At 44.5% G+C, this 26892-nt stretch overlaps 1 protein-coding gene and 1 pseudogene across 3 annotated transcripts in view; both read left to right on the forward strand.

The window, feature by feature from the left end:
* MATN2 (matrilin 2) overlaps positions 1-24271 on the forward strand; it is a 155376-nt gene extending 131105 nt beyond the window's left edge. For 2 of the 3 annotated variants that reach the window (XM_059994950.1, XM_059994952.1), the window contains 9 exons: positions 7597-7719; positions 8978-9100; positions 11316-11438; positions 15533-15946; positions 18869-19021; positions 20067-20138; positions 20406-20540; positions 20913-21011; positions 22775-24271. In XM_059994950.1, coding sequence (XP_059850933.1) covers positions 7597-7719; positions 8978-9100; positions 11316-11438; positions 15533-15946; positions 18869-19021; positions 20067-20138; positions 20406-20540; positions 20913-21011; positions 22775-22830 — 1298 coding nt within the window. In that variant the 3' untranslated portion in view covers positions 22831-24271. The remainder of the gene's footprint in view (positions 1-7596; positions 7720-8977; positions 9101-11315; positions 11439-15532; positions 15947-18868; positions 19022-20066; positions 20139-20405; positions 20541-20912; positions 21012-22774) is intronic. The other variant, XM_059994951.1, reaches the window with a different exon arrangement.
* LOC132413441 (small nucleolar RNA SNORA70) lies at positions 23618-23725 on the forward strand (annotated as a pseudogene).
* Positions 24272-26892: the final 2621 nt, after the last annotated feature.

Genomic DNA, 26892 nt, shown 5'->3' on the forward strand with positions numbered 1-26892 from the left:
CGGGAGAGGCCACACAGTGAGAGGCCCGTGTACAGCAAAAAAAAAAAAAAGTACATCTCAGTTTAGCTGCTTCTGTTCTCTCTGAGAAAGAGCCTACACAGAGTTAGCAAACGAGTGGCTGCTCCTAGTTTTATTATTTTAAAAAGCCAGCAAATGGTGTAATTCTATCTCTCGGCCTTGGTTACCCTCTTGGCAGGTGGCCACTGTGGCTTTCTCCCTCTGGGGTTGGAGTTGGTTTTAATAACCTCCTACGTGGAGCCCCAGACACAGGATTGCTGTTTGTCATCGCCACAGAGGTGTGAGACCTCAGAACACATCACCCCATGACTGCTGCACCGCAGACGTGTGTGAGTCACCATGAGTCACGTGCATGTGGAATCCAGATGTGAGGAGTGCAGGCTGTAGCAGTGTGTGGGGCTGCTAGACACGGGCCCTAAAAGCCTGTGCTGTGTCCTGAAACTCCTGCTCACCTTGATCACAAATCGCAGACCCCATTCACGACGAGGGATTAATTAACGTGTAGACCTGCCTCCTTACCTGTGAAAAAGAGGATCCTTCTCTTGGAGGGAAAAATGTTTTCTTCCTGCACCCTGAGATTTCTCCTGAGTCCTCTCATCCATTTCACTTAAGTGACGGTTCCCAATCAAGTCTGTCCTCACGCTCGTCTCTGGATTTGAGTCTAGGCACTTCCTTAAGCTCTTGGGTCATTGATTCTCAGTCTCCACAAGGATTTACCATGGACCTGCATTTTTGTGCTGGTCATATTGTGCTGGGCACTGGGCATCCCTGGGGTTGATGCAGGTTCGGTTTCTGCCCTGACAGTGTTTCAAGTTTCTCAGGGAGGAAGGATATTAAAGATGGATCATCCGTTCTGTGTGATGAGAGTCATGATATGGGAAGAAGAGGTGTCACAGGAGCGTGTGGCAGGGGGACCCTCACCTAGTCTAGAGAAAGTCTCCTGAGAAAGAGATGTTTGATCCAACACCTAGAGATTGATGGAGGGAGCTAGCCAGAGATGGAGGGTGTTATGGACTGAATGTGTCCTCCCCAAATTCATATGTTGAGAGTCTAACCCCCAAGGTGATGGTGTTAGGAGGTGGGGCCTTTGGGATGTGATTAGGTCATGAGGGTGGGGCCCTTATGAATGGGATTCGTGCCCACAGAGCTCTCCAGCCCCTTCCACCATGTGAGAATACAGGAAGTCTGTGACCCGGAGGAGGGCTCTCACCCAACTATGCAGGTACCCTGATCTCAGACTTCCAGCCTTCCAGAACTGTGAGCAATACATTTCTATCGTTTATAAGCCACTCGGTCTGTGGTATTTTGTCATAGCAGCCTGAAAGGACTAAAACGGAGGTGAGCAGTCTTCCCAGGCACAGGAAATAGCACATGCAAGCCCAGGGTCCAGAGAGTGGACTGAAGGAAGCTGAGTGTACTCAGTACTGAGTACTAAGTACTGATGTGAGAGGGAGCCTGGAGCCTGGAGAAGTGGGCTCTTTTAGAGTTACATTTAGAGTTACATTAGACAATTTAGAGACCCAGCCTCCCTTGAGAAAACCATTTTAGTTTGTCTTCTGAGAATCTACCAGCCTATCTGAGCAGACTCTGCTGACCCTGCGGGGCTAGGATGACCACTGGATGTGCAGCTGGACCAGGGAACATGGAGGTGATAGACTTGTGATCTAATCACGCCTCTGCCCCCAGCACAGCTGACACTAATCATCTCTGCAGGGTAAGGGGCCTTGCGAAAGTCCCTTCCTCTCTGTGGCCATCAGTTTCCTGGACTCTAAAGGAAGGAGTTGGACCAGTTCATCCCCAAGGTCCCTTCCAGCCTGAGAATGAGGGTAGAGCCTGGCAGAGTAAGTGCTCTGCTAACACTTGCTGAATGAATGAATTCTTGTCGGGGTGCCCACCATTCTCCCCAGGCTGAAGGCACCCCATGATCGTGAGTCAGGGATGGTGGCTCTCTTTGTCTGTTAGGGAACCACTGAAGTGCTTTCGTAGTGGGAGTACCTTTGGCTCTGGGGAGAAGCTGACTCCAAGCTGGTTTCCAGACTTGGTGACTGGAGGGCAGCTAGAGCCTGTGGTTGGGGAGTTACCACGTGTAGTTCTCTAATTATGAGTGACCGGAATGTCCCTGGTGTGCAGAAACTGGACATTTTGCTGAACAAATATGAATTGAGTTCTGCAAGGCTGGTACATAGGAGAGAAAGGGGAGCCCAGCTGATCGCTGGCATCCCCACCGCATGGGTTCTGATTTAAAACACCTGCACAAAACCCCTGGGCGGTGGATCTAGTTACCCTCGGTTTTCAGAGTAGAAAACTGAGGAAATGTTTCCTTGTACTCAGCAGGCATTTGCTGAGGACCTGTTGTGGGCCAAGCATTAAGTTAGGTCCACAGAGAGGAGGGCAGATGCAGCCCGTGGTGCCCTGGAGGTCAGAGCCCATGGGAGCGTAGTTCATTGAGGAGGTGGGCACAGATCCAGAGCAACCGCATAACTAACTGTTCAGTGACAGCTGTGATGTTACCAGAGGGGGCAGATGCCTGGTGCTTTGGGCCCTATGCTGGGGGGGGTCTGGGAAGACATCTGGAGGAGGCGGCGGAGGAAGGAGGGGCAGAGGAACGGCTGTGCAGAGCCCTGTGCGGGGAGAGCTTCTGGCTTGGTACTGAGGTTCTGAAGGAAAGTACTCAGAGTTGGGGGAGTGTGGATGAGATGACGCAGCAGGGCAGGTCCCCCGAACCTCACCGACGATTCTGTGTCTTATCCAGACTCTTGGACGCATTAAAGGATCTCAGGCAGAGGGAGGGAGTGATGTGAGCAGATTCACATTTTGGAAAGAGGACTTGGGCTGAGTCGGGGAGGATGGGCTGGAGGGGCCGGAAGTAGGTTTGTGGAGACCCCGTTAGTGGACGATGTAATAATAGCCCGAGAGAAAGACGATAGCGTGTGGTTCATGATGGTGGAGGTGCAGAATCGTCTGGACACTTGGGAAGGTCTCTGAACATAAGTTCTGGGTCCAGTGCCAGCATCTCACCTCTGGTGGTTTACTGGAATCATCTGTGGGGCTTTTAAAACATCCAGAAGCCCAGGCGGCACCCTGGACCCCCAGAAATAGAGATTATCTTACGGTGATTGATGCAACCTCCTTGGAGGACAATTTGAAAATATGTATCCAGTTGTAAATGTTCATTCTCTTTAAGCAGGCAGTTCCACTTCTAGATGTTTATCTTTCAGACGTGCTTTCACGTTGTCTGCAAAACTACAGGCACACGAATATCCATTGCAATAATGTTTCTAATAGCAAAGCCTAGGAACCACCTAAACGCCCTTCCAATAAGAAACTGGTTAGGGGACTTCCCTGGTGGCGCAGGGGTTAAGAATCCCCCTGCCAATGCAGGGGACACAGGTTTGATGCCTGGTCCGGGAAGATCCCACATGCTGCGGAGCAGCTAAGCCCGTGCGCACAACTACTGAGCCCGTGCACCTACAGTCTGTGCTTCGCAACAAGAGAAGCCACCGCGATGAGAAGCCCGTGCACCGCAACGAAGAGTAGCCCCCGCTCGCCGCAACTAGAGAAAGCCCGCTCGCACCAACGAAGACCCAACACAGCCAAATAAATAAATTTATAAAAAAAAAAAAGAAACTGGTTAAATGAATCACGGTGCAGCCTTTAAAAATAATGCTGTAGTGTGTCAAAGGTGAGCAAGAGGAATACTTTTGTAAGTTTTTTTGTTTAAAGTTTATTCTATTTTTAGAGTAGGTAAAAGGTTTTTACATAGTTTAAAAATCAGAACAATACGAAAAGACGTACATTAAGAAGTTTGGCTCCTACTCTTACCCTTCCACCCATCCCCTACCTCCACTTCCCATCAGGAATGGTGGTGGGCAGCCTCCAGGGCGGCCCCCAGCAATCCCCATCTCCTGAATTCACACACGTGTAGTCCCTCCTTCATTGTTGCTCTGTGTGACCAATAGCATATGGAAATAACAAGGAGGTCACTTCTCCAGTTACGTTATCAGAGACACTGTGGCTGCTCTCTTGGGAGCTCTCTCTCACTTCTTGAATCACTCACTCTTGGGGAAGCCGTGTCGGGAGCAAGTGTCTCATTGTACAGAATATTTATTCAGCTTGTCTCCTGAGTAGTCATGGACACTTGGGTTGTTTCCCACTTTTCGTTATTACAAACAATGCTGCCGTGAATAACTTGAAAGTATACCGGGGCTTCCCTGATGGCGCAGTGGTTAGGAATCTGCCTGCCAATGCAGGGGACACAGGTTCGAGCCCTGGTCTGGGAAGATCCCACATGCCGCAGGGCAACTAAGCCCGTGTGCCACAACTACTGAGCCTGCACTCTAGAGCCCGTGAGCCACAACTACTGAGCCCGTGAGCCACAACTACTGAAGCCTGCGTGCCTAGAGCCCATGCTCCGCAACAAGAGAAGCCACCGCAATGAGAAGCCCGCGCACTTCAACGAAGAGTAGCCCCCGCTCACCGCAACTAGCCCGCATGCAGCAACGAAGAACCAATGCAGCCAAAAATAAATAATTTTTTTTAAAAAGTATATCAAATTATTGATACACTTCATATGTGCCAGGGTATCTGCAGGAGAGAATTCCAGAACTGAAGTTGCCGGGTCAAAGGTACATTTTGTACTTTTGGTAGATATTGCCAGCTATCCCTCCATAGGGGAAGTCCGCCCTTAATATGTTTGAATCTTGAACGATGGGCCTGTTTTGCCTTTAAAATAATCTCTGCAAGTGACTGATGCTCACCGGAGGTTGAGAACCGCAGCTCTCCTCTCTCTTGATCACGTGCTCTAAGCGGGTGAGGAGGGGAAAGGTTAAAAACCCAAACTCTCTACATGCTTTTAAAGCAGGCACACAACAAAACTGCCAAACAGCTATTAGTACAAAAGCCCAGGAGAGCTCAGAAGCTGGGCCGGGAGCTCCTGGGATAGTCTGCAGCAAGAGTGAATACGCCCCCTGAGAACAGGGGCTTCAGGCTCAGCAGGCTCCTGATAAAGGATAGCAGTGCCACTCTGCCTCGTACAGGCTCAGACCACCATGGCTCGGCGTGGGAGAAGCTGGGGGACGATGACCTTTCAGGGTCCCTGCACCGAGACAATTACTCTTCAAAATCGCAGCCTGAGATGGAGCTATGGGGACAGGACAGGGCACGGGGGAAGCTCCAGAAACAAGGGGTGTGGGCTTCCGTGGTGGCGCAGCGGTTAAGAATCCGCCTGCCAGTGCAGGGGACACGGGTTCGAGCCCTGGTCCGGGAAGATCCCACGGAGCAGCTAAGCCCGTGCGCCACAACTACTGAGCCTGCACTCTAGAGCCCACGAGCCACAACTACTGAAGCCGCGCACCTAGAGCCTGTGCTCCACAGCAAGAGAAGCCCGCGTGCAGCAACGAAGACCCAACGCAGCCAAAAATATAAATAAATAAATAATTTTATAAAAAAAAAAAAGGGGTGTGCTCATGGGGGTCTGTCTGGATTATGGCTTGGCAAGACTGGACTGAAAGAGTTATGTATAGCTATTTTATTGTATTGGAAAATGGAGTCTTCTTAATATAAATTCATGGTGAGGAAAAAAGTGCTCACCTCCACAGCCAGCCAGCTGTCTGTATTATGGATCACTCAACTGCATTTCCACTCAACACTATGTGAGGGATTACCCCAAGCCATCGGGTGATGTTCTGCATTAATAATGAGTCTAGATTGTGCCCAGAGAAGTAAGTCATGTTCAGAGCAAAGAGGAAGGGACAGCTCTGCTTTGACTCTCCTCTGCAGTTATACTGTTAGTTGATATAATGCCTTCCCACTGAACAACGATTTTGGCAGCACTTCTGCCCAAACGAAGACAAGCACAATTCCCTTAATGTTTGGAAGCTTACTTTACAATATAGCAACGCAGTGTAGCTAGGGAAAACATTTATTTAGCTAGGGATTTATTATCAGAAGATTACATGTTTAATCTGGTGCTATCACTTATTAGCATTTGATGTTGGCAAGCCACTAATCTTCCCAAACTGCAGTTTCCCTAGCTGGTAAATGAGAACAACAACAGCTGCTTTAATTAACGCATAGGGTGGTTCTCAGGACTCCCTTCCAAAAGAAATACTGCAAAAATGTCTCAGAAAAAAGCGTATGGTCTGTGCCAGACTGTGAAAGTGATTATGCACTTTGGAGCATTTATTTAGTAATCTCAAGTCATATCCATTGTAGAAATTCTCCTCGATCTGAAACGATAGCGTTGACTCTCAGAATTATGTCTGGTTCTTATAAAAAATCACTTCCCACCTATCCTCAGTAATGGGTTTTTAACTATCAGCCTGGTTTTCACAGGTTCACAAACCTGCTCCCGCAGAAGCTGCCCCAGCCACGTGGACGGCAGTGCCCTTCTGCAGTTGCTCAGTCCTGTAACCTCAGAGTCACCTGTGACTCTTCTGTCATATCCATATGAAGATAAACTCTTTATATCAATCCATCAGCAAAGCTTGTAGGCTCTACCTTCAAAGTACAGGCACCGTCTGACCCCTCTCACCAGCCTGTCTGGGCCACCAGAATCAGTGCACTGGGTTTCTTCCAGCTCTCCGTGCTCCAGCCTTACCTGTGCCCCATTCTGTGCACAGTAGTCCTTTAAAAATAAAGTCAGTTCATGTCTCTCCACTGCTCAGAACCATCCAGTGACCCCTTCTTACTTAGATGCAACCACTGCCTGTGACTCCCACGTGGTCTATCCCGGCTTATCACTTGCCTGGCCCCCTGGTCTCCTTACCTTTCCTGAAACGTGCCACACCCACTCCTACCACTGCCATTTGCAGATGCTGTTCTCCTTGGGTGCTGTTCTTTCCAAACACTACGTATTCACTCATCCCTTTCTTCAGGGCTCTGCTCAGCGTCACCTTCTCTGACTGCAGCATGTAAAATAACAAGCCCTCCCTATGCCCCAAACCAGCGGGCACTCTCCATCCCCCTTATCCTGCTTTTCTCCATAGCACCTTCCCCATCTAACATATATATTTGTTTGTCTGTTGTTTGTCTTGCCCCCTCTTTCCTCCCACCCTTGCCACCAAATGTAAACTTCACAGAAGCAGAAACTTGGTTTTATTCATTGTTATGTCCCCAGACCCTAGAAGAGTACCTGACTCAGAGAGAAGGGACTCATGAAATATTCCACAACTCAGTGAACAAATGAATGAATGACTGGATGGATGGATGACCAAAGTAGCACACCTACATGCATACATAAGCAGATATGTAGATAAGCTGACATTACAGTTATATGATAATCAATGATGTGGAACTTATTTTCCAATATTTATAGGCCATTTTTATCTCTCTTGTAACTTTTCTTTCCATGTCTTTTGTTCATTTTTCCTATGGAGATGATCATATTGTTTTATTTTATGTGCTCTTTATATATTAAGAATTTTTGCTCATAGACATGCTTTCTATTTTGAAATGTGCCCTGTGGGATAAAGTACTGCTTTCATTTAGGGTGTCTGAAATGTCTTATAAGATTGAATAAGTAGCTAATGTATGAATCATTTCCTTTTTCTCTTTCTCTAATTCCAATTGGATTGTCAGAATTGGACTCTTGTGCTTTGGGGAACCATGGTTGTGAACATTCGTGTGTAAGCAGTGGAGGCTCTTTTGTGTGCCAGTGCTTTGAAGGGTATATACTCCGTGAAGATAGGAAAACCTGCAGAAGTAAGTTTTTATTGGAGTGGGCTCACATTACTGTATCTGACCTCTGCATGAAATCCACCGTCCTGATCTCTGTGTATCAGTTACTCTCAAAAACCAATGCCACAAGACCACTAAATGTAATGTGGGATCCTGGATCAGAAAAACATGACTTTGGCTTAAAAACTAAGGAAATATAAATAAGCTATGGACTTTGGTTGATATTACTGTATCAGTAATGGTCTATTAATTGTTAACAAACGTGTCACACTAGTATGTTAATAATAGTGGAAACTGGGTATGGGGTTTATAGGACCTCTCTGTACTATCTTTAGTTCTTCTGTAGATCTAAAACTGTCCTAAATAATAAAGTCTATTAAAAAGAAAACAAACAAATGGACAAATGAAAAAAGTCAGTGCCAGAGCTACAACTGAGGATGTTCATTTATGCCCTGTGGAAAGAAACGACAGGTTGGCAGTGTGCTCTACTGGAAAGATGTACAGTCTGAAATCCAGTATTCTATCAGCTTCTAGCTCTGCCATTTATTAGCTGGGCAAGTTGCTTAACTTCTCTGAGCCTCTGTTTCTTTATCTTTAATAGTATTGTTGTTGTTGTTTCTGGTGGCACAAATCCCTCTTAGAGACCACCTTATGGTGAGGCCATTCTACGTCTCAGAAAGCAAGGCCTCTTAGATGGGGCCAAGACACGTCTCTAAATAGTCAAAGGGGAGTGTGTAACCCTGAGCAAATGATTCCCACCCCTATCAGTCGTCTTTTTCTTAAGCTTCTCAAAAGTACTTTACAAAGAACAACTCATATTTCACATGTGAAGAAAAGATGGGTAACTGAAAGTATTTTTCTCATTTTTCAGAAAGGAAAGGTAAGGTTAAGTCATTCTCCAAAGTCATATGTCAGGGAAAAAGCCAAAATTAGATTTCAGTGCCACTAATCTAAATTGAGGTTGAATCTCCTAAGTAATCGTACCAACAGTGTTTCCTTTCTGATATCACAAACTGCATCTGCAGAAAGCTGATGATGGACTGCATATTTATGAGACACTGAAGTAGGTGCTGGTGAGTGACGGTGGCGGTGATAGTGAGGAAGTTGGGAGAGTGAGCCCGCATTGGAGCCGCTGAAGGTCATCCTCAGTTTTACCTTCCTCCCCACGGATCACTGAGCTCAGGGGGCCCTGGAGTCCAGGGGCTGAGATGGATGGAAATTCCCAGGTGAAGCCCAGGGAAAATTGATGTTGGTAACATTTAACTTGCTCTGCTATCCACAGGGAAAGATATCTGCCAAGCAGTAGACCACGGCTGTGAACACATTTGTGTGAACAGTGATGAGTCGTACATCTGCAAGTGCTTGGAGGGATTCCGACTTGCTGAGGATGGGAAACACTGCAGAAGTAAGTGGCTTCAAGGTGGAGGTGGACTTTTCCATCTGTGGGTCTTGGACAGTTGGAGAACTTCATTAAGCACTGAAAGTCTTCCTTTATAATCAGTGTCACTATTGTTGAGTTCCTGCCTTGGGTGCTCTGAAACTGTTGTGCTAGTGATCAGTACAATAGACCCTTAGTTCTTCAAGAATTTCTCAGTCAAGATCCTGAGTTGTCAGGCTTTTCGCTGCTTTTCACTTTCTCCCAGCTATAGGCCCTTTCCACAAGAGTTGTGTGGGTGCTCAGAGCCTAGCACGGTGCCTGGCTAGCCATTGGATGGGATTAGAATCTCTGCCAGCAATCTCTATAAGGATCAAAGAACAGTTATAGTGCTATTTCTTCTTGGAAAACCTTATAAGTAAGGGCAGAAGGTGCGAGAAGAGCTGAAAGGATTTTCTGTGAGTCTTGTTTATCCATTCTATCATTTGCTTCTGTAGGTCACTCAAAACAGATTTTCTGAGAGTTTACTTAGAAGGTATATTGGTCAGGGTTCTCCAGAGAACCAGTAAAATGTGTGTGTGTGTGTGTGTGTGTGTGTGTATAGATCGATAAATAGACAGGGAATCTGTAGGGCAGGCTGGCAGGCTGGAGACCCAGGGAAGAACCGATGTTGCAGCTGTAATCCAAAGGCAGTCTGGAAGCAGAATTCCCTCTTCCTTTTGGGGAATTCAGTCTTTTTTTCTCTAAAGGTCTTCAAGATAAGGTCCACCCACAATATGGAGGATAATCTGCTTTACTCAAAGTCTCCTGATTTAAATGTTAATCTCATCTAAAAAAAATACCTTCACAGCAACATCTAGACTGGTGTTTGATGCAACAACTGGGCACCATAGCCTAGACAAGCTGACACATCAAGTTAACCATCACAGCCCCCAACAGAAGAGACAGGGTTGGCCGAGCTCAGTGAGGTGGGCAGTAGACAAGAACAGGGTGGGGATTTTTCCTCCACTGTGAGATTCTGAGCTGTTAATCCCTACTTTGGGTGATCTTGACACTGTCTACTTGCTTTTGTGATACTCTGCTCCGGTGGGCAGAATATTCTTTTTTTTTAGTTAAAAAAAAAAATTCAATCGCTGTTGAGGTTGATTTGAGGGAATATCCTCATGGATACCCGAAATAACTGGGGGCCTCCACAGGTCAACCTTAGTGGGGTTGGGGAGAGCTCATTCCTCATTCTTCTGCCAGGAAGAGGGGCTTCTACTGTTAGTGAGAAGTTCTGTCTGAAAAACCGATTCCTGGGATGCCTGTGGGTCCGTGGCCTGACTCTGCAGGGCTCCCTACACTAGCCTATGTTTTGCCTTCACGAGGGGGTGTCCTTCTACGGAGCCCATGGCTGCAGTTCTGCCCATTATGTCTGCCTGAGCCATTTGTTCATGCTTCTCTTTCTGTAAGCATGGGCACACGTGTGCATCATTTCTTTATTCAATGTATTTTTTGCTCAATAAGTTGAGCTATTTGTACACAATTGTACACAAGGCACAACTTCTTCCTGTGAAATTTGATTGCTAAATCAAATCCCACCATTCCCACTTCCAGAGGGATCTGTAGTCACTGATTCCAATTTTGTAGGAAGCTTCTCCTTTTAGGGAGCTAATGACCGAAAAGAACCAGAGAGCCAAAGGCTTTCATGCCGTGGAGGAGGACTACTCAGGACACATCCTGCTTCAGCTGTGTCATCAACTGGTTGTACGACCTTGGGCAACTCTGTGAAACTTCGTTTCTTCATTTATACCTTGGGTATAATTATCCCTGCCCTCCTCTTTCCACAGGATGTTGTGAAGATTAAAAGGCTGTAACTACTCTGGAGAGTTTAAAGTATCTCAGACATGAGAAATGTTCATCAGACAATTAAAACTGAAGCGTTTGGGATGTCTATGGGGGAAAATTCAGTAGCTTGGGAAAACCAAAACTCAAAGCACATCGAACAATTCTAAAAATTAACAATAAATCCAGGACACCTGATCACCCATCTGACCACGCAGTTTCATGGGAGCTAGAGCTTTCTGAGAGGTTTCCTTTACCATGCCCTATCCTGAGTATTAGACTGAAAGGGGGGATGTTATAGAGGAAGTTTGAATAGAGATTTTTTTAAATGGATTATTTCTGTGATCTGTCCTGACATGACTGTTCAATCCAGCTCATTTCTACATTGATGAGGTTGCTTAACTTCCTTCATTACCCTCAGGGAAGGATGTCTGCAAATCAACCCACCACGGCTGTGAACACATTTGTGTTAATCGTGGCAGTTCTTACATCTGCAAATGCTCAAAGGGATTTATTCTAGCTGAGGATGGAAGACGGTGCAAAAGTAAGTGATCTCAACTTGGTTTTTTTGCCTTAATTTGGTTTGGGAGCAACTGCTTTTTGGAGTATTTGCAGGAAATAAATCCCTCACCTCTGCTTCTACCATAGATATAAATGTGTATGCATAGATACAGAATGGGGAAGAGAGAGCTTAACTGCACCTATGAAAAAACTTATGGTTTTAGTTAACAGTAAGTTCACTATCAGCTAAGAGGCTAGAATGAGCCTAGCTGAATAAGAATATCTGGAATGAGGGAGGTAAGACTTGTGCTTTTAAACTTAAAAAATAATACCTCTAAAGTAGCAGAAAAAATTTTGAGTTATTTTATCATCTCAGAGTAGAGAAGAATTTTCTAAACATGACATGAAACATAAAAGCCATAAAAGAAAAAAAAGGGAAGATGTACAGTGAGAGATTAAAGCTACCATACATTTTTTTACCTGTTATCAGAGTTCAAAAAGTTTGATGATTCCTTATATTGGCAATGGTGTGTGTGTGTGTGTATATATATATATATATTTTTTTTTTTTTTTTTGGCTGCGCTGGGTCTTAGTTGCAGCACGCAGGATCTTCATTGCCACGTGTGGGATCTTTTAGTTGCGGCACACGAACACTTAGTTGCAGCACGTGAACTCTTAGTTGCGTCATGTGGGATCTAGTTCCCTGACCAGGTATCAAACTTAGGCCCCTCCATTGGGAGCGTGGAGACTTTAGCCACTGGACCACCAGGGAAGTCTCCAGCAATGGTATGTTGTAATAGGCAATTGTAAATTTATCACTAGGCGTCTGAATTGGTACAACTTTTAGGAGGGCAATTTGGTGATATTTTAAAGGCAGTTCCAGTTCTAGGAGTTTATCCCACAGATAAGTGCATGTGTTCTTATCACATAAGAACACATAGCCATATTTAAAGGGATATTTTGTGCAGCGTTATTTGCAGTAGCAAAAATGGGAAATAAGGTAAATGTCTATCCATAAGATACTGATTAAATAAATAATGGTACATCTATACAATAGAATACTATACAGCTGTTAAAAGGAACGAAGCAGCTCTAGATGTATCCCCAAGATATTTTAGGTGAAAAAAGCATGGTGCTGCATGGTTTTTATAGTATGTTACCATTGGTGTATTTTGCAAAAGGCTCTCTCTAACCTATATTCTCTCTCTCAATATAGACATAGCTATATAGGTAGATAGAGATGGAGATATATAGATACAGATACCCTTTGTAGTGTTTGAACTTTGTTCCATGTGCATGTAATATTTTTTTTTAGAAAAAAAATAAAGAAAAAGGATAGAGACAAGATTTAGAAAGCATCATGGTGGGGAAGTTCAATATGATGTCAAGTGAAAAATAAAGGAAGATCTATGTAGAAAAAAAGACTTGAGGTACCTTTCAAATACCAAACTGACAATCTCCTCACCCATTATTTATATGACACTCCCCCCCCAAACCCCAGGGAAAGAAAGGCCACTGGGGAGAAGCTACAGCTGAGTATGAGGACAAAGACACTTTGTCTCAGAGAAGCTGTGTGATTAATTAGTTAAGATCATGAGCTTCGACAGACCTGGATTTGAACACCCTATTCATACATTTGTGTGACCTTGGAGAAATTATTTAACTTGAGTCTCAGTTTCTTCATATAATATGAACCAGAGAGCCAAAGGCTCTTGGAGAAATTATTTAACTTGAGTCTCAGTTTCTTCGTATAATATGAAGATAATACCTCACAGAATCATCATGAGGAATACATGATATCATGTATTTAAAGGTGTTTAGCCCAGTGCTGGCACATTCCAATTGCTCGACAAATGATAGCTACAAATGTAACCATCAACAGCAGAGCTGTCTACAGATGGGGCTTCAGTGGTGAAGTGATGAGTTCCTCATCAGGAGAGGTGTTCAGGTCCAGGCTGAATGAATGGCTACTGGGTAGGGATGCAGTAAAGATGTGAGCAACAGGGGCGGCTGGACCAGTGGCTTTTAGAGGTCTTGTCCAACCCTGAAATTCTGGAACTCTGTGAAAATTAAGTTCAGAAGGCAAAACGCTGCTCCGTTCCAGTCTCATTGACTTAACTACCCAAAGAAAACATCCAAGGAAAGCTGAGTGACCTTCCTGCAAACAAGTAGCCAGCAAGAGGGACTGTCATTCTCCCTGGATCTAAAAGTGAGAGTCTGGCACCTCTCACCCTGATGCTCTTCCACTCGACCTAGGATTCTTGTTTCCTGGCGAAGCCTTCTACACGCCTCTATGCATGGAGGCTGCAGGTGTTGGTTTCATTCTGTAAGAAAAGAGTATATGGGGAAGAAGAGAAAACAGATTCACTGCTGGAAAATTATTTCACTATTTCTGAAATCTGCTGGAGAGCCACGTGCACAGTCCTTGAGATTCAGGCTATGAATGTAAATGAAGCTCTGAATTGGCCTTTTCCTCTTTCATTAATAACAGATCAATAGGTTGGGTAAAGAGGATAAGCACTTAATGAAGAAAGAGAGGAACCCAACTCTTCCAACACACACAGACACACACACACACACAATTACATTAGCATGTTAGTTAAGCCCAGGAATAGAAATATTTTTGCATGTGTGTCTTTACTTCCTAATGTTGCTGTGCTTCATTTTCAAATATTAGACAGCTGCTTGATATCTAAAAGAGAATGTATATTGCGTACTGTAGACTGTTTGAAATGAGATCATTCATTTGGGATCTGTAAATTTTTCTTATGCAGCCCTAAATAACAAAAAAATCTCTCTACACCCAGTTTGCTTACGTATTTGCATGAAGCTTTTACTGTCACCCATCTGAGTTGCCTGGAAAACTTCCATATAGATAAAGAATTCACAGTGATAATTCAGTTTAAAACTTTAGAAGGTCAATAGGGGGGAATTCCCTGGCGGTCCAGTGGTTGGGACTCCGTGCTTTCACTGCCGAGGGCCCAGGTTCGCCGAGGGCCCAGATTCGGTCCCTGGTTGGGGAGCTAGGATCCCACAGGCTGTGTGGCTTGGCCAAAAAAAAAAAGAAAAGGTCAATAGGATACTTAGGGGTGTGCTACCCAATGGACACCACCTCCTTCGTTTATTCTGTCAGCAAGCATTTATTTAACAACACTTGTGTGCCAGGTATTGGAGGTACAGAAATTAATGAGAAATGGCTCCTGCTGAGGAGGAACTGGCAGACTAGAGGAGGAAACTGACACATAATTAACTAGCTGTTGTACAGTGTGGAGCACTGCACAGAGTACACTGGACTATAAGCAACCATGGTGTCAGGGATTTTGCTTTGGTCACTGTTGCAATCCTACTGCACTGACTGCCTTACACAAAGCAGGTGCTCAATAAACAATTCTTTGTCCACTAAATTAGTAGTGTTAGGGCTACACAGAGAGTAACTGAGACGAGCTGGGTTACTAGGAGATCTCCCTGGAAGAGGTGATGGCCGAGCTGAACTGGAAGACTTTCCAAGTCCGTTGTCTGTCAGATGCCAGCACCGGGGTGATATCACCCGCCTGGAGTAAAGTTATTGGAATCTTTTGGGTGCTGTCAGACCCTTCAGAGTACTGTACACACAGTCCCTCCCAGACCTGGCTGCCGGTGACCCAGGGTACAGTGTGGACCTGGTTTCCAATTTGTTCATCGGCTGTGTTTTTGCTTGTGGAAAATACAATTTTAACAATTTGACAAGCCGCATATAAAGGCAATTCTGAGCATTATTGTTGCTCGTTACTCTCCCTACCCTTTGTCTGTCCTGTGTATTATGTAAAGAATAAAGGTGGCTCTCCCAAATGGTTATACCTCCAGTGGAAGCAGAGTTTTTTGTTTTTTGTTTTTTTTGCGGTACGTGGGCCTCTCACTGATGTGACCTCTCCCGTTGCGGAGCACAGGCTCCGGACACGCAGGCTCAGCGGCCATGGCTCACAGGCCCAACCGCTCCGCGGCATGGGGGATCTTTCCAGACCGGGGCACGAACCCGTGTCCCCTGCATCGGCAGGCGGACTCTCAACCACCGCGCCACCAGGGAAGCCCAGTTTTCTTCTCTCGTGCATAAGTGATTTTTATCATTTAACTAGCTCAACTTTCCTTTCATTCCTGTAGGATGCACTGAAGGCCCAGTTGACCTGGTCTTTGTGATTGACGGATCCAAGAGCCTCGGAGAAGAGAATTTTGAGATTGTGAAGCAGTTTGTCACTGGAATTATAGATTCCTTGGCAATTTCCCCAAAAGCCGCTCGAGTGGGGCTGCTCCAGTATTCCACGCAGGTCCGCACAGAGTTTACACTGAGGAACTTCAGCTCGGCCAAAGACATGAAAAAAGCTGTGGCCCACATGAAATACATGGGCAAGGGCTCTATGACCGGACTGGCTCTGAAACACATGTTTGAGAGAAGTTTTACCCAAGTAGAAGGGGCCAGGCCGCTCTCCGCACGGGTGCCCAGAGTGGCCATCGTGTTAACAGATGGACGGGCTCAGGATGATGTCTCCGAGTGGGCCAGTAAAGCCCAGGCCAATGGTAATATGGGATGGAGGTGTGGTTTACACCACTCAAGGTTCGGGTTTCTTAAACTCACTTGGTGTTCACATGGGGCCACAGGAGTGAGATTCTTTGAGCGAACAGAAAGGCTTCCTGTCCCCACTGTTACACACCTTTACTAAACTGCCACCTAGTGGCCTTAAAGGCACCCCACAGGAGTTAAAGGACTCGGGAAGGATACGAAAATCTTGCGGACTATACCTGAGTAATCATCTACTGTGATTTACTAGCCAGGGTGTGACCGCCAGAGCAGAGAATCAATCCTGCACGTGCTATTTAACCAGAGAAATACACAACAGTTCCCAGACACTGGTCTGGTTGCTTTAGAATCACCTGAAGAGCTTGATAAAAATTGACTCCTGGTAGGAGGAACGCTTACCAATAGTTTTTTTTCCTTTTTTAAGCAATGCTTCCAGTGAACACTCTGGGAGTGCAGTGGCCTTAGGACAGCGAATACTCTTGTGTTTGCAGGAGGCAAAAGTTAACTTTCGAGAAAATCAAAATGTCAGACAAGATCGTGACCCTAAACTCTTGTTGCTCAGTAGAGCTCAGCCTCTTCTCTGAGGTTTGTCTGACTCCATGTATAATGCAGGGGGACTTGAGGTTACTTCATTTGTGTCTGGATGTCAAGTGTGGCGGGGGAATATGGCTCTTGACGAAAGGAAACCCAAAAGCTATGATGGTTGGTGGAGAGAGCTTGAGGGAAAGTGTCTGGATTCCTTGGGGAGATGAGAAACCTTGAGGTTGTGAAGCAGTTTGCTTGAAAGCTGCTTTCTTTAAGAACTTGTCGTGGGCACATTGCTGCAGCAGGTCCTGTAAGCGGGAAAGGATATGTACCAACCAGGGCTCCATTCAAGACTTTATGGACTCAGTGCCTCCATCAGGCATGGAACACAGTACATGTGTGACCAGTCCTTGCTGAGTGAGTGAACAAAGGGTGAAAGTGCTGGCAATAGCACTGGTGAACTCCGTTCCTGCTCACAGAAAGGCTGGTTCACCTCAACATTCAGTCACTCTCTTCACAGAGGAGGCTGTTTTATTGATATTGCTTACGTCACTCTTTTTTTCTGAACCCAATAGAGTAGGAGCCACAAAGTGTCCTGCCTGAATCATCTGGGTGGATTTTAAAACTGGCTGCTCACACGCAGTTCCCCTGCTTCTAGACTAGCTTACCTGAGCCTATGTCAAACCCACAGGCCCCTCTCATCTGCATTCTTAAAATGTATAGGGGAAAGCACCCTGTCTCCAAAATCAGTTGTCAACCCTTTTATTTGTCTCATTGAAGCCAATCTACCTTACTCTTACCCAAATTTCCACGAATCCTCCAAAGACAGGTGGTGGAAGAAACATGTTTACTTGGTTCTTGAATCAACAAGATTTATCTGAAGTGACATCCTCTAACGAATTTAATTACTCCTACGTATAGCTAACACAATCTTAAAATAGTAGTTATCCTTTTTAGGAAGCTGTGCATAAAGTCACTGGGCTCTCAGACAAATATGCTGAACTTGGCTGTTGACCTGACACAGACTTTAGAACGAGGCCAACTCTTGCCCTTTGGCTTTTAAAGAGCCATTTTTTTTTTTTTTTTTTTTTTTTGCGGTACACGGGCCTCTCACTGTTGTGACCTCTCCCGCTGTGGAGCACAGGCTCCGGACGCGCAGGCTCAGCGGCCATGGCTCACGGGCCCAGCCGCTCCATGGCATGTGGGATCTTCCCGGACCAGGGCACGAACCCGTGTCCCCTGCATCGGCAGGCTGACTCTCAACCACTGCGCCACCAGGGAAGCCCCCTAAAGAGCCATTTTTATGTCTGTTTTTTAAAAAAAAAATCTAGTCTAATGAATTAGCCAGAATAAGATACCTGCTGAAAAATGTTGAAAATCAAGCAGAACTTAGGTTCTTATTATGTTTTACTTTCAGTTGAAGAGGATATTGGGGAAGGGAGTCTAATGATTCATTTTGTTTAGAAAAGCTTTTGGAACAATCTCATATGCCTCTTGAAATCTAAGGTTGATACTTGGGTTTGTTCTTTTTTCTGACTTACGGGATTTCCATTGGTCTGCAGATTCTCCTTTTCAGCTTAGCACCTCCTCACAAGGCTTTGTCCTCCCAAGATGGGTGGGCAGAATACAGCTTCACTTGGCCACAGGTCACTTAAAGTTCCTATCTGTACCTCTGAGAAGTAGAACCTAGGTTACAAGGTCATAAACTGACCTGTTTCTTAGAATTCTCCCAGAAGATTCTCATTTAGTAAGCCATAAGGTAGTGCTCTTTTCTACTTTACCACAAGGCTAATTCAGGGAAAAGTTGAAGATTTGTTAATGACCTTGTCCAGAGCTGAGCAACAGGTTGGTGGTCTAGCTCCCCAACCTCCTTCATGCCTCACCTTCCTCTCGCTTGGATCCCTGTCTTTTGCTCACAAGGCCAAAATAAAAATGATGCAAAAGTAAAGGGAGGTTGACATGGACCCCTCAAATCACACCACTTATTAATATCCAGCTGGCTGTGGGTGCAGTACACGCAACTTCCAGATCCTGGGAATACAACTCTAACTACTGTGTTCTTTTTTTTTAATTTAAGTAAAGTTGGTTTACAATGTTGTGTTAGTTTCAGGTATACAGCAAAGTGATTCAGATTATATATATATCACATATATATAATCACACAGATATATTATTCTTTTTCAGATTCTTTTCCATTATAGGTTATCATAAGGTATTGAATATAGTTCCCTGTGCTGTACAGTAGGACCCTGTTGTCTATTTTATATATAGTTGTGTATCTGTTAATCCCAAGCTCCTATTTTATCCCTCCCCGCCCCTTTCCTCTTTGGTAACCATAAAAGTCTGTTTTCCATGTCTGTGTAACTACCCTGTTCTTAACTTGCTCTGTTCCTTAGGTGTAACCATGTATGCTGTTGGGGTAGGGAAAGCCATTGAGGAAGAACTACAAGAGATTGCCTCTGAGCCCACAGAAGAGCATCTCTTCTATGCCGAAGACTTCAGCACGATGGGCGAGATAAGTGATAAACTACGGAAAGGCATATGTGAAGGTAGTATAGCTTACGTCTAGGAGAGACCTTAGCAAACAGAGCAACATGTGAATGAGAAATTCTCAACCCACTCCTTCAAAGTGCTCAAAAAAGTGCCTCCCTTGTAGGCAGGGCCAGTGATGCCCAGAAACACTAAGCACAAAGTGGAATAGGGGAGAGAGAAGACAAAATAATAGCTAACGTTGCTTGAGCACTTGCTCTGTACTGAGCAGTGTGATGAGTGTTCTGACACATGGCAAAATGCTTAATCCTCACAAAAACCCTATGGAGATGAACACGTAACTAGAAAAAACCATTATATGAATCAGGAAAGCTGATGCACATTTTGGGATATACCTGTAACTAGAGTGGAAAGGGATGGTAGTCCTTCCAAGCTCACTGATGAAAATATAAAGAATGCCCTCTTGCATGGACTACTTCTGTTTACAGAACATTAAACTGCCCTTTAGAATTTAGAATTTCTTATGTATAGGAGCCCCTCGTGCTTTTCTCCAGCTCACTATTGTGTGGGTGTCCTTGCATATAGCAGTTCTGCCCATTTTTCCTTTTACTTCTGTCCCAGCTTCAGTCGCCAGTAAAATCCCAAAGTGATGTGTCTTATTCCTCCACAGGAAAGAGCACTGGGATGAAAGAGGCCAGGAAGGGAAGGCCTTTCAGATTTCTAATGCAACTTGATAATGTTTTGCCTCTAAGCTCTTTCATTTAAGCTGAAACACCTCAAATGGAGCTGCTGCCACTGCAACTTAACCCTTGGACAAACTTAATTTTTTTTCCCACCCTACCTTCTAGACATAACATTTTTGGGGATATTCTTAAGATGCATTTAAGGGATCCAGGCTTCTCTTACTAGAGAGAATTGCCCTAGAAAGGTCTTAGATTATCGGGGGAACCAAGTGCTTTTGTGAATCGGTGGTGTTACCAAATCAAGCCAGAACATCCTGGGTGGTGGCAGGTAGGTAAGGAGTTGGTCTGGGACCAGTTTCCTAAAGAACACATGCGCCCATGTGGACAACTGTCACTCTTTTGGTCATCTTTTACCTCTCAGCTCTGGAAGACTCTGGTGGAAGACGGGATTCCCCAGCAGGGGAACTGCCAAAGAGGGCGCGCCAGCCAACAGGTACATTTTTTAAAAGCCGTATTTTTAGAATCTTTGGTTGATACTTACACCATGGTTTCCCCACAGACAAAAGTTGTTCCATCACACAGGAAACATTTACACTTTTTTAGCCATAGTTGGTAATAGCCTCTCTGCTGACAATCTTTCTGCCATAGTATGTCCCAAAATAAAGCTATGTACCCCATTCTAGGAATACCAAGTACCTTACTCTATTATAACCACAGCCATGTTAAACAGGTTTGACTTCAGTTTTCTTTCTCTTTACAGAATCTGAGCCAGTCACCATAAATATCCGAGACATACTTTCCTGTTCTAATTTTGCAGTGCAACACAGATATCTGTTTGAAGAAAACAATCTTGCACGGTCTACACAAAAACTTTTCCATTCGACAAAATCCTCAGGTAATTCCAAGTAAAATATTACTATAGGGTAATTTGCTATCAGCCTCTCAATTTGCCAACAAACTCAGCTTAAGGGAGGACAGGAAAGGAGGAAGTAGGAGTGGGGGAAAGAGAAGAACTTAAGGAAAATGAGAACTAAAAGAATAAACTAAAAGAAAGTGGAGTAGTCCTCCCACAGTCCACAGTAAAGGCCCCTTCCAGCACTGGAAGCACATACAGCCCTTTCCTGGTATTTACTGGATGTGGCTGCACGGAAAAAGCTGAACATTTCTTTCATTATGGTTTCCTTCATATGCTGATTCAGTCCTACTGTTATGCGTCTGGGAAGTTTGGTGGGTTATGGAGTTGAACACTTTCCATCTGCTTTCTTAGGAAGTCCTTTGGCAGAAAAACACAATCAATGCAAATGTGAAAACCTTATAATGTTCCAGAACCTTGCAAATGAAGAAGTAAGAAAATTAACACAGCGCTATATCCTTTTCTAATGTTATGCTTCTGTATGGAATGCAAAGAATATTACCACAACTTCAAAAAATTCTATATATGGGTATATATCAAATGAAGTCATTTCCACAAAGTCAAGAACAGTGAACTCCAAGAAAGGCTTTTTCTTAAGCAGACTGATAGGTGCTTGAGAGCCAAGGGCAAGCCAAGCTTCTGGCACAGGTCAAGCACTTAGCTGCTATCTGCGGTTGGTTCTAGGAGGTTTAGCAGTAAGGCCAGTCAGCCAGTCAGTATGCAAGGTAAAGAAAAAAGACTTATTTAACTCCTTCTCTGCTGGGAGGAAATGAAAGCTATATACGAGATCTGAAGTGCATTAAAGATACAGTGCGTATAGGCAAAGACTTATGTAGAATGAAGAGGTTTCAAAGTCTTTTACCTAAACTCCAAACCCTTCCTTTGGCCCCAAGCCACACTGCGGCCACATCTGGTCAGTGTGTAGGTTTAGAGGACTGGGGTGGGGTTTTTTTTGTTTGGCAGCAGAGATCTTTTTTATCAGCACTCTAAGATGAAACATTCTACCAAGGGAACAGCAGGATCCAATGATTCATTAAAACATTACAAATAAAAGGGATGCTTTGGGATAATGGAGAAATGAGGACTCAGTGCTTTTATACACTGAACACACCCTGCCAACTGCTCTGAACTTAAAATTATAGTAAGCTGCCTGATATCTAGCTCAACATGCATCAACTAGTCTAAAGGGAAATGGTTTAATTCTGAATTATTTCTGTGCAAATGGGTTTATAAAATAAAGAACAGCATACAGCCATTCCCTCTCTGAAAACTGGAAATATGCTCCATAAAGTAAAGTAAAATAATCTGACAGTGTTTAATACAGGTGATGAATCCAGGCTCTCATTCTGCCATTGAGGGAGCAGGTGGAGGGTATTAAGAAGCTTCAGGAAGGAAGACAAATGTTTATTGTAATGCTCCTCTGCTCTGCCTTTTCCCAGCCCACCTCTGAGAGTTTACCTCACAAGAGAATAAGGCAGTTATATAGAAAAGAGAATAGGTTGGGACTTCCCTGGCAGTCCAGTGGTTAAGACTTTGCCTTCCAATGCAGGGGTGCGGGTTCAATCCCTGATCAGGGAGCTAGGATCCCACATGCCTCGCTGCCAAAAACCCAAAACATAAAACAGAAGCAATATTGTAACAAATTCAATAAAGATTTTAAAAATGGTCCACATCCAAAAAAAGAAAAAAAATCTAAAAAATTATAAAAAAAATAAAAGAGCATAGGTCAGAAGTCTTCAAGGCTGCTACACTTTGGTCCTATCATCATTGGTGAAAACTCCCCATCTTTCTTCATCTCTTCTGATGTCATATCTTACTTTCCAAGGCCTAATCCTTTTGTTTTCTTCTCTTCACCTCATTCCCAACATTATCAGTTTGGCTTCAAGAGGTGTGCTATGGCAAATTAATTTATCAGCAACAGGGGTGTGAGTAGAATTAAAATTTTTAATAAGAAAAATCTGAAATATCTGGCTTTAAAGTTAAAAAAAGAAAAGAGTATTTAACCCCATACAGATTTATAGTCTGGATAGCACGTGCTAATGAGTTACTATAAACTTATAAGTCAGAATTTTAAAATACTTAACAGAAATGGGGAAAAAAAAACCCAAAAGCCTTAGATTTTTCAGGACACAAATTCTTATGTAGATAAATCAGGTTGATTTGAATGTAAATAAATATAGGCCATTCAGATTCCTCTTCCTTAATTTGAGATTTACTAGAAGAAATGACACAGAGAATGGAAGCCCTGGAAAATCGCCTGAGATACAGATGAAGATTCAAAATGCTACATGTATTTGTACGTCATTGTATCAAGGATTACAGTGAAACAGTTCAGAGCCCCAAAAGCTCAAGCTATCATTAATTCTGTAAGGTTGTAAACTAAAACATAACTAGTACTGAGAAAGCTGGTTTCCTATAGAGCAAAGGCAAAAAGTACACATTAACTTGTATAAATTCATTGAGAAAAAAAATCTTTCAGAATCCTAAAATGAGTTTATCAAGTGAGAACAAATAAGCTATGCAAGATATTCTGTAATATACTGTGGACACATTTGCTTTTGCCTTGTTCTGCCTTAGTGTTGCAATCTTATTTGACTCCAAAATAAAGTTTGCACAGTCTTACTTCCATAGAACACTGGCCATGGGAAAACTATTTTTTTTTTTGTATTGGACTTTACCTTGATATATGTATATGGATGTATACATAAAGTCATAGAACATATGTATCGTGTAACAAGTTACATTTTTTAATACAATATTAAAATTCACTTCAGAGAATGGTACTGTGTAAAATTCTAAGTTTAACTTTAAATGCAAGGTATGTATACATGAGAAATGGCTGAAACACATATGAAAAAAATGTTGAGTCTCACTGAGAATCAGGAAAACGCAGGTTAAAACAATCAGCTTGGCAAAAGTTAGCATGTCTGACTATAGCATTGGTAAAGATGTGAAAATACGGGGGCTCTTGTACACTGCTGGTGAGAACACAAATGGGCAGCCTCTGGAGTATAATCTATCAACACCTAGTAAAACTGAAAATGCAGCCCTACCCTGTACTCTAGCTACTGCAGTTACAGGTATCTAACTAGATGATTTTAGCCTCCTCAGTAGTGTATGCAGCCTGTTGCCTATACGGGTTGCCCTAACGGACGTTGGAGACAGCCCTTTCCAGTGTAAATGAATGACTGGCATGCTGTCCCCAATCTAGGCTCCAGACAGGTATGCACGGTACCTTTGGAAAGCGCCAGGGAACAGTGGCCAGGGTCCACATTGGCCAAATCATAATGTCCATCAGCACCAAGCTGCAGAACAAGGAACATGTGATTGAGACACTCCGCAAGGCCAAGTTCAAGTTCCCTGGCCGCCAGAAGATCTATATCTCCAAGAAGTGGGGATTTACTAAGTTTAATGCAGATGAATTTGAAAACATGGTGGCAGAAAACTGGCTCATCCCGGGGCCTGTGGGGTCAAATACATCCCTAATCGTGGCTCTCTGGACAAATGGCAGGCCCTGCACGCATGAGAGCCTTGGCGCTGTCCCCTCCTTACTCATGCCCACCAATAAATCCTACTTTCTTGTCCAAAAAGAAAAAGAATGTTACTCGAGTTGATAAAAGTTAACAAATTACAAATAACCTGAATCATCTTCAGAGAGGGAACTGATAAATTGTGGCATACCTCAGAAATACTATGCAATATTTAAAAGAAATGTATTGGGCTTCCCTGGTGGCACAGCGGTTAAGAATCTGCCTGCCAATGCAGGGGACACAGGTTCGAGCCCTGGTCCGGGAATATCCCACATGCTGTGGAGCAACTAAGCCCATGCGCCACAACTACTGAACCTGCACTCTAGAGCCCGTGAGCCACACCACTGAAGCCCGCATGCCTAGAGCCCGTGCTCTGCAATAAGAGAAGCCACGACGAGAAGGCTGCGCACAGCAACGAAGAGTAGCCCCCGCTCGCCTCGACTAGAGAAAGCCCGCACGCAGCAACAAAGACCCAACGCAGCCAAAAACAAACGAAAAAATAAAAAATTAGAAGAAACATATTGTCTACATGTATACATGGTAAAACTCAAAAACAAAGATGAATTTAAAAAGTCAATGGCAAACTGTGTTTAGCATACCATTTCGGTAAATGAAAAAAAAACAAACTACACTGCTAGTTGTTCAAAGATACATAAATATGTACATTTAAGTACAAAATATGTTCCAGAAGGATACACACAAGAGTGGTGTTGTCCCTGGGAAAACAAGGAAGTGGGGATTGGGATAGAGTCGAAGGAGACTTCAAATCTATCAGTTCAAGGCACTTATAGGATCAAGAAAATACAAGTGGCAGCTTCTTTAAGAAATGAAGACCCCCACCCCCCACCCCCAATGACATCCATCCTATGGAACCTACTGTATTTTTGAGGCCAAATGATGCTTTTACAAACAAAACACCTTGAATAGGCTTATGTTTAAATACTTCAAGACAAGTGTTCCCATCAAAATTTCCTCCCAAAGGGCAGTGTGCTAAACTAGGAAGAACATCTCCTGGGCTACATACAATCCTATCTGGAAATAATCTAATTCTTTCCAAGCATAAGAGTTGTGATTCGAAGTATTAAACCTTCAGTTTATATTCATATTTGAGTCCTCCCAATGATCCTGAAAACAGGTTTTCATTAGAAGTGCTGATTTGGGTTGGCATTACCTTTTGAGATGTAGTCAGAGTTTAGGCATTTTCCAGCTGGCGCAAATCTGTCTTCTGTTGAGTCCTGGCTCCCTCTAGTGGCTCTAGACTGTGTGCACACAAACACACAGCCACCACTCCCACACACTTTAGCTATTAAATACATGTTTCAACTTTCTCCAACTTGGGAAGGAAAATGCCTTCGTGGGAGACAAAACCTCCAACCAGTCCATCAAATTTACATATTAATCTAAAATATTTAACTTGAATATTGTCTAAAATTTGAAATAGTTCTCCATTTTCCTTGTTTTGCTCTGTGTACATCTCAGGTATAAAAGTTTTGCTTTCCAGTTTCATTATTTGTGTGACCTTTCCAAGCCTTGATTTCCTCATCTGTCAAACAGTACTATCTCAGGGCTCTAATCAAGACGGCGGAGTATAAGGACATGGAACTCACCTCCACAAATACACCAAAAATACATCTACGTATGTATTCTCACAGAATACCTACTGAGCACTAGCAGAAGACCTTAAACACCTGAAAGGACAAGAAAGATCTCCCGGTGAACCTGTGTAGGATGAGGCGGTGGTGGGGGAAGCGGGATGGGACCTGCGCCCCTGGGAAGGAGCCGTGAAGAGGAATCAGCGGCTCAGATGGGAGCACAACCACGTGCCACCTCTCCGTGCTCCCCAGCGTGAGACGCCCACGCCCGTGGGTACACGTGGGGGCTGGGTGCTGAAACTTGGGTTTAGAGAACAGACCTGGGGAGAGGATTGGGGTTGGCCGTGTGGAGAGAGCCCAAAGGGGCTGGAGCGCGGTACGGCCACAAGCAGAGGTGTACACAGAAGCCCAGGCCCACCATAGAAGCAAAGCGCCACTGTTAAGCAGCGCACGAAGGAGGGGGCAGGGCCCAGTGTGGCAGCCTCTTTCCTCTGTGTACCAGCCACTGCCCCAGCGGCCTCCGGGATCAGGTGCTGGAGGCTGTGCAACTTAGGAAGCAGGGCTAAACCTCTCCTCAGGGCTGTGTGAGACGCGGGTTTACACCTCCACCTCCAGCTTTGTAAACTCAGCACTACGGGACGTGGACTGATAAACGGGTGTCCCCATGGCTGGGACAGGTCTGGGCTGCCTCCATAGCTTCCACAGAGGGTCCAGGTGCGAGACTACTGCAGTCCTGGGACCTGACTTCAGTGGATCTGCGCTGGTGGCCTTGTGAAAACACCACCTCAGGGGTACCAGAGCCAGTTGCCAGCACTCCTACGGTTGAGGCAGGACAGATGGCAGTGCCAACAGTGTACTCTGTGAGCCCGCACAAAAGGATGACAGGTTAACAATAGAGCGCACTCCCAGGCAGACAGCTCTGGCGGAGGAATACTCAGTGGCTCTCCTCCCAGTGGGAGCACTTCAATCCCACCTACCTCGCACCGCAGCTCAGAAGCGCAACTCAGAAACGGATCTGGGGGCTTCTACTCCAACAACTAGGGAGCAGATACTGTGCCTGACAGGGTTATAACAACCAAAGAGCAAAAACAAGGCCCCACTTAACATCTGGTGCAGGCGCTGGTCACACCACCAGTCACACCCCCTTATCAAGGAGATAAGGACACACTGAGGAAAGAGGTGGCAGGCATCCATACTAAACACAGCCCTCGC

Source organism: Delphinus delphis, chromosome 17, assembly GCF_949987515.2.
Source record: "Delphinus delphis chromosome 17, mDelDel1.2, whole genome shotgun sequence".
Lineage (NCBI taxonomy): Eukaryota > Metazoa > Chordata > Mammalia > Artiodactyla > Delphinidae > Delphinus > Delphinus delphis.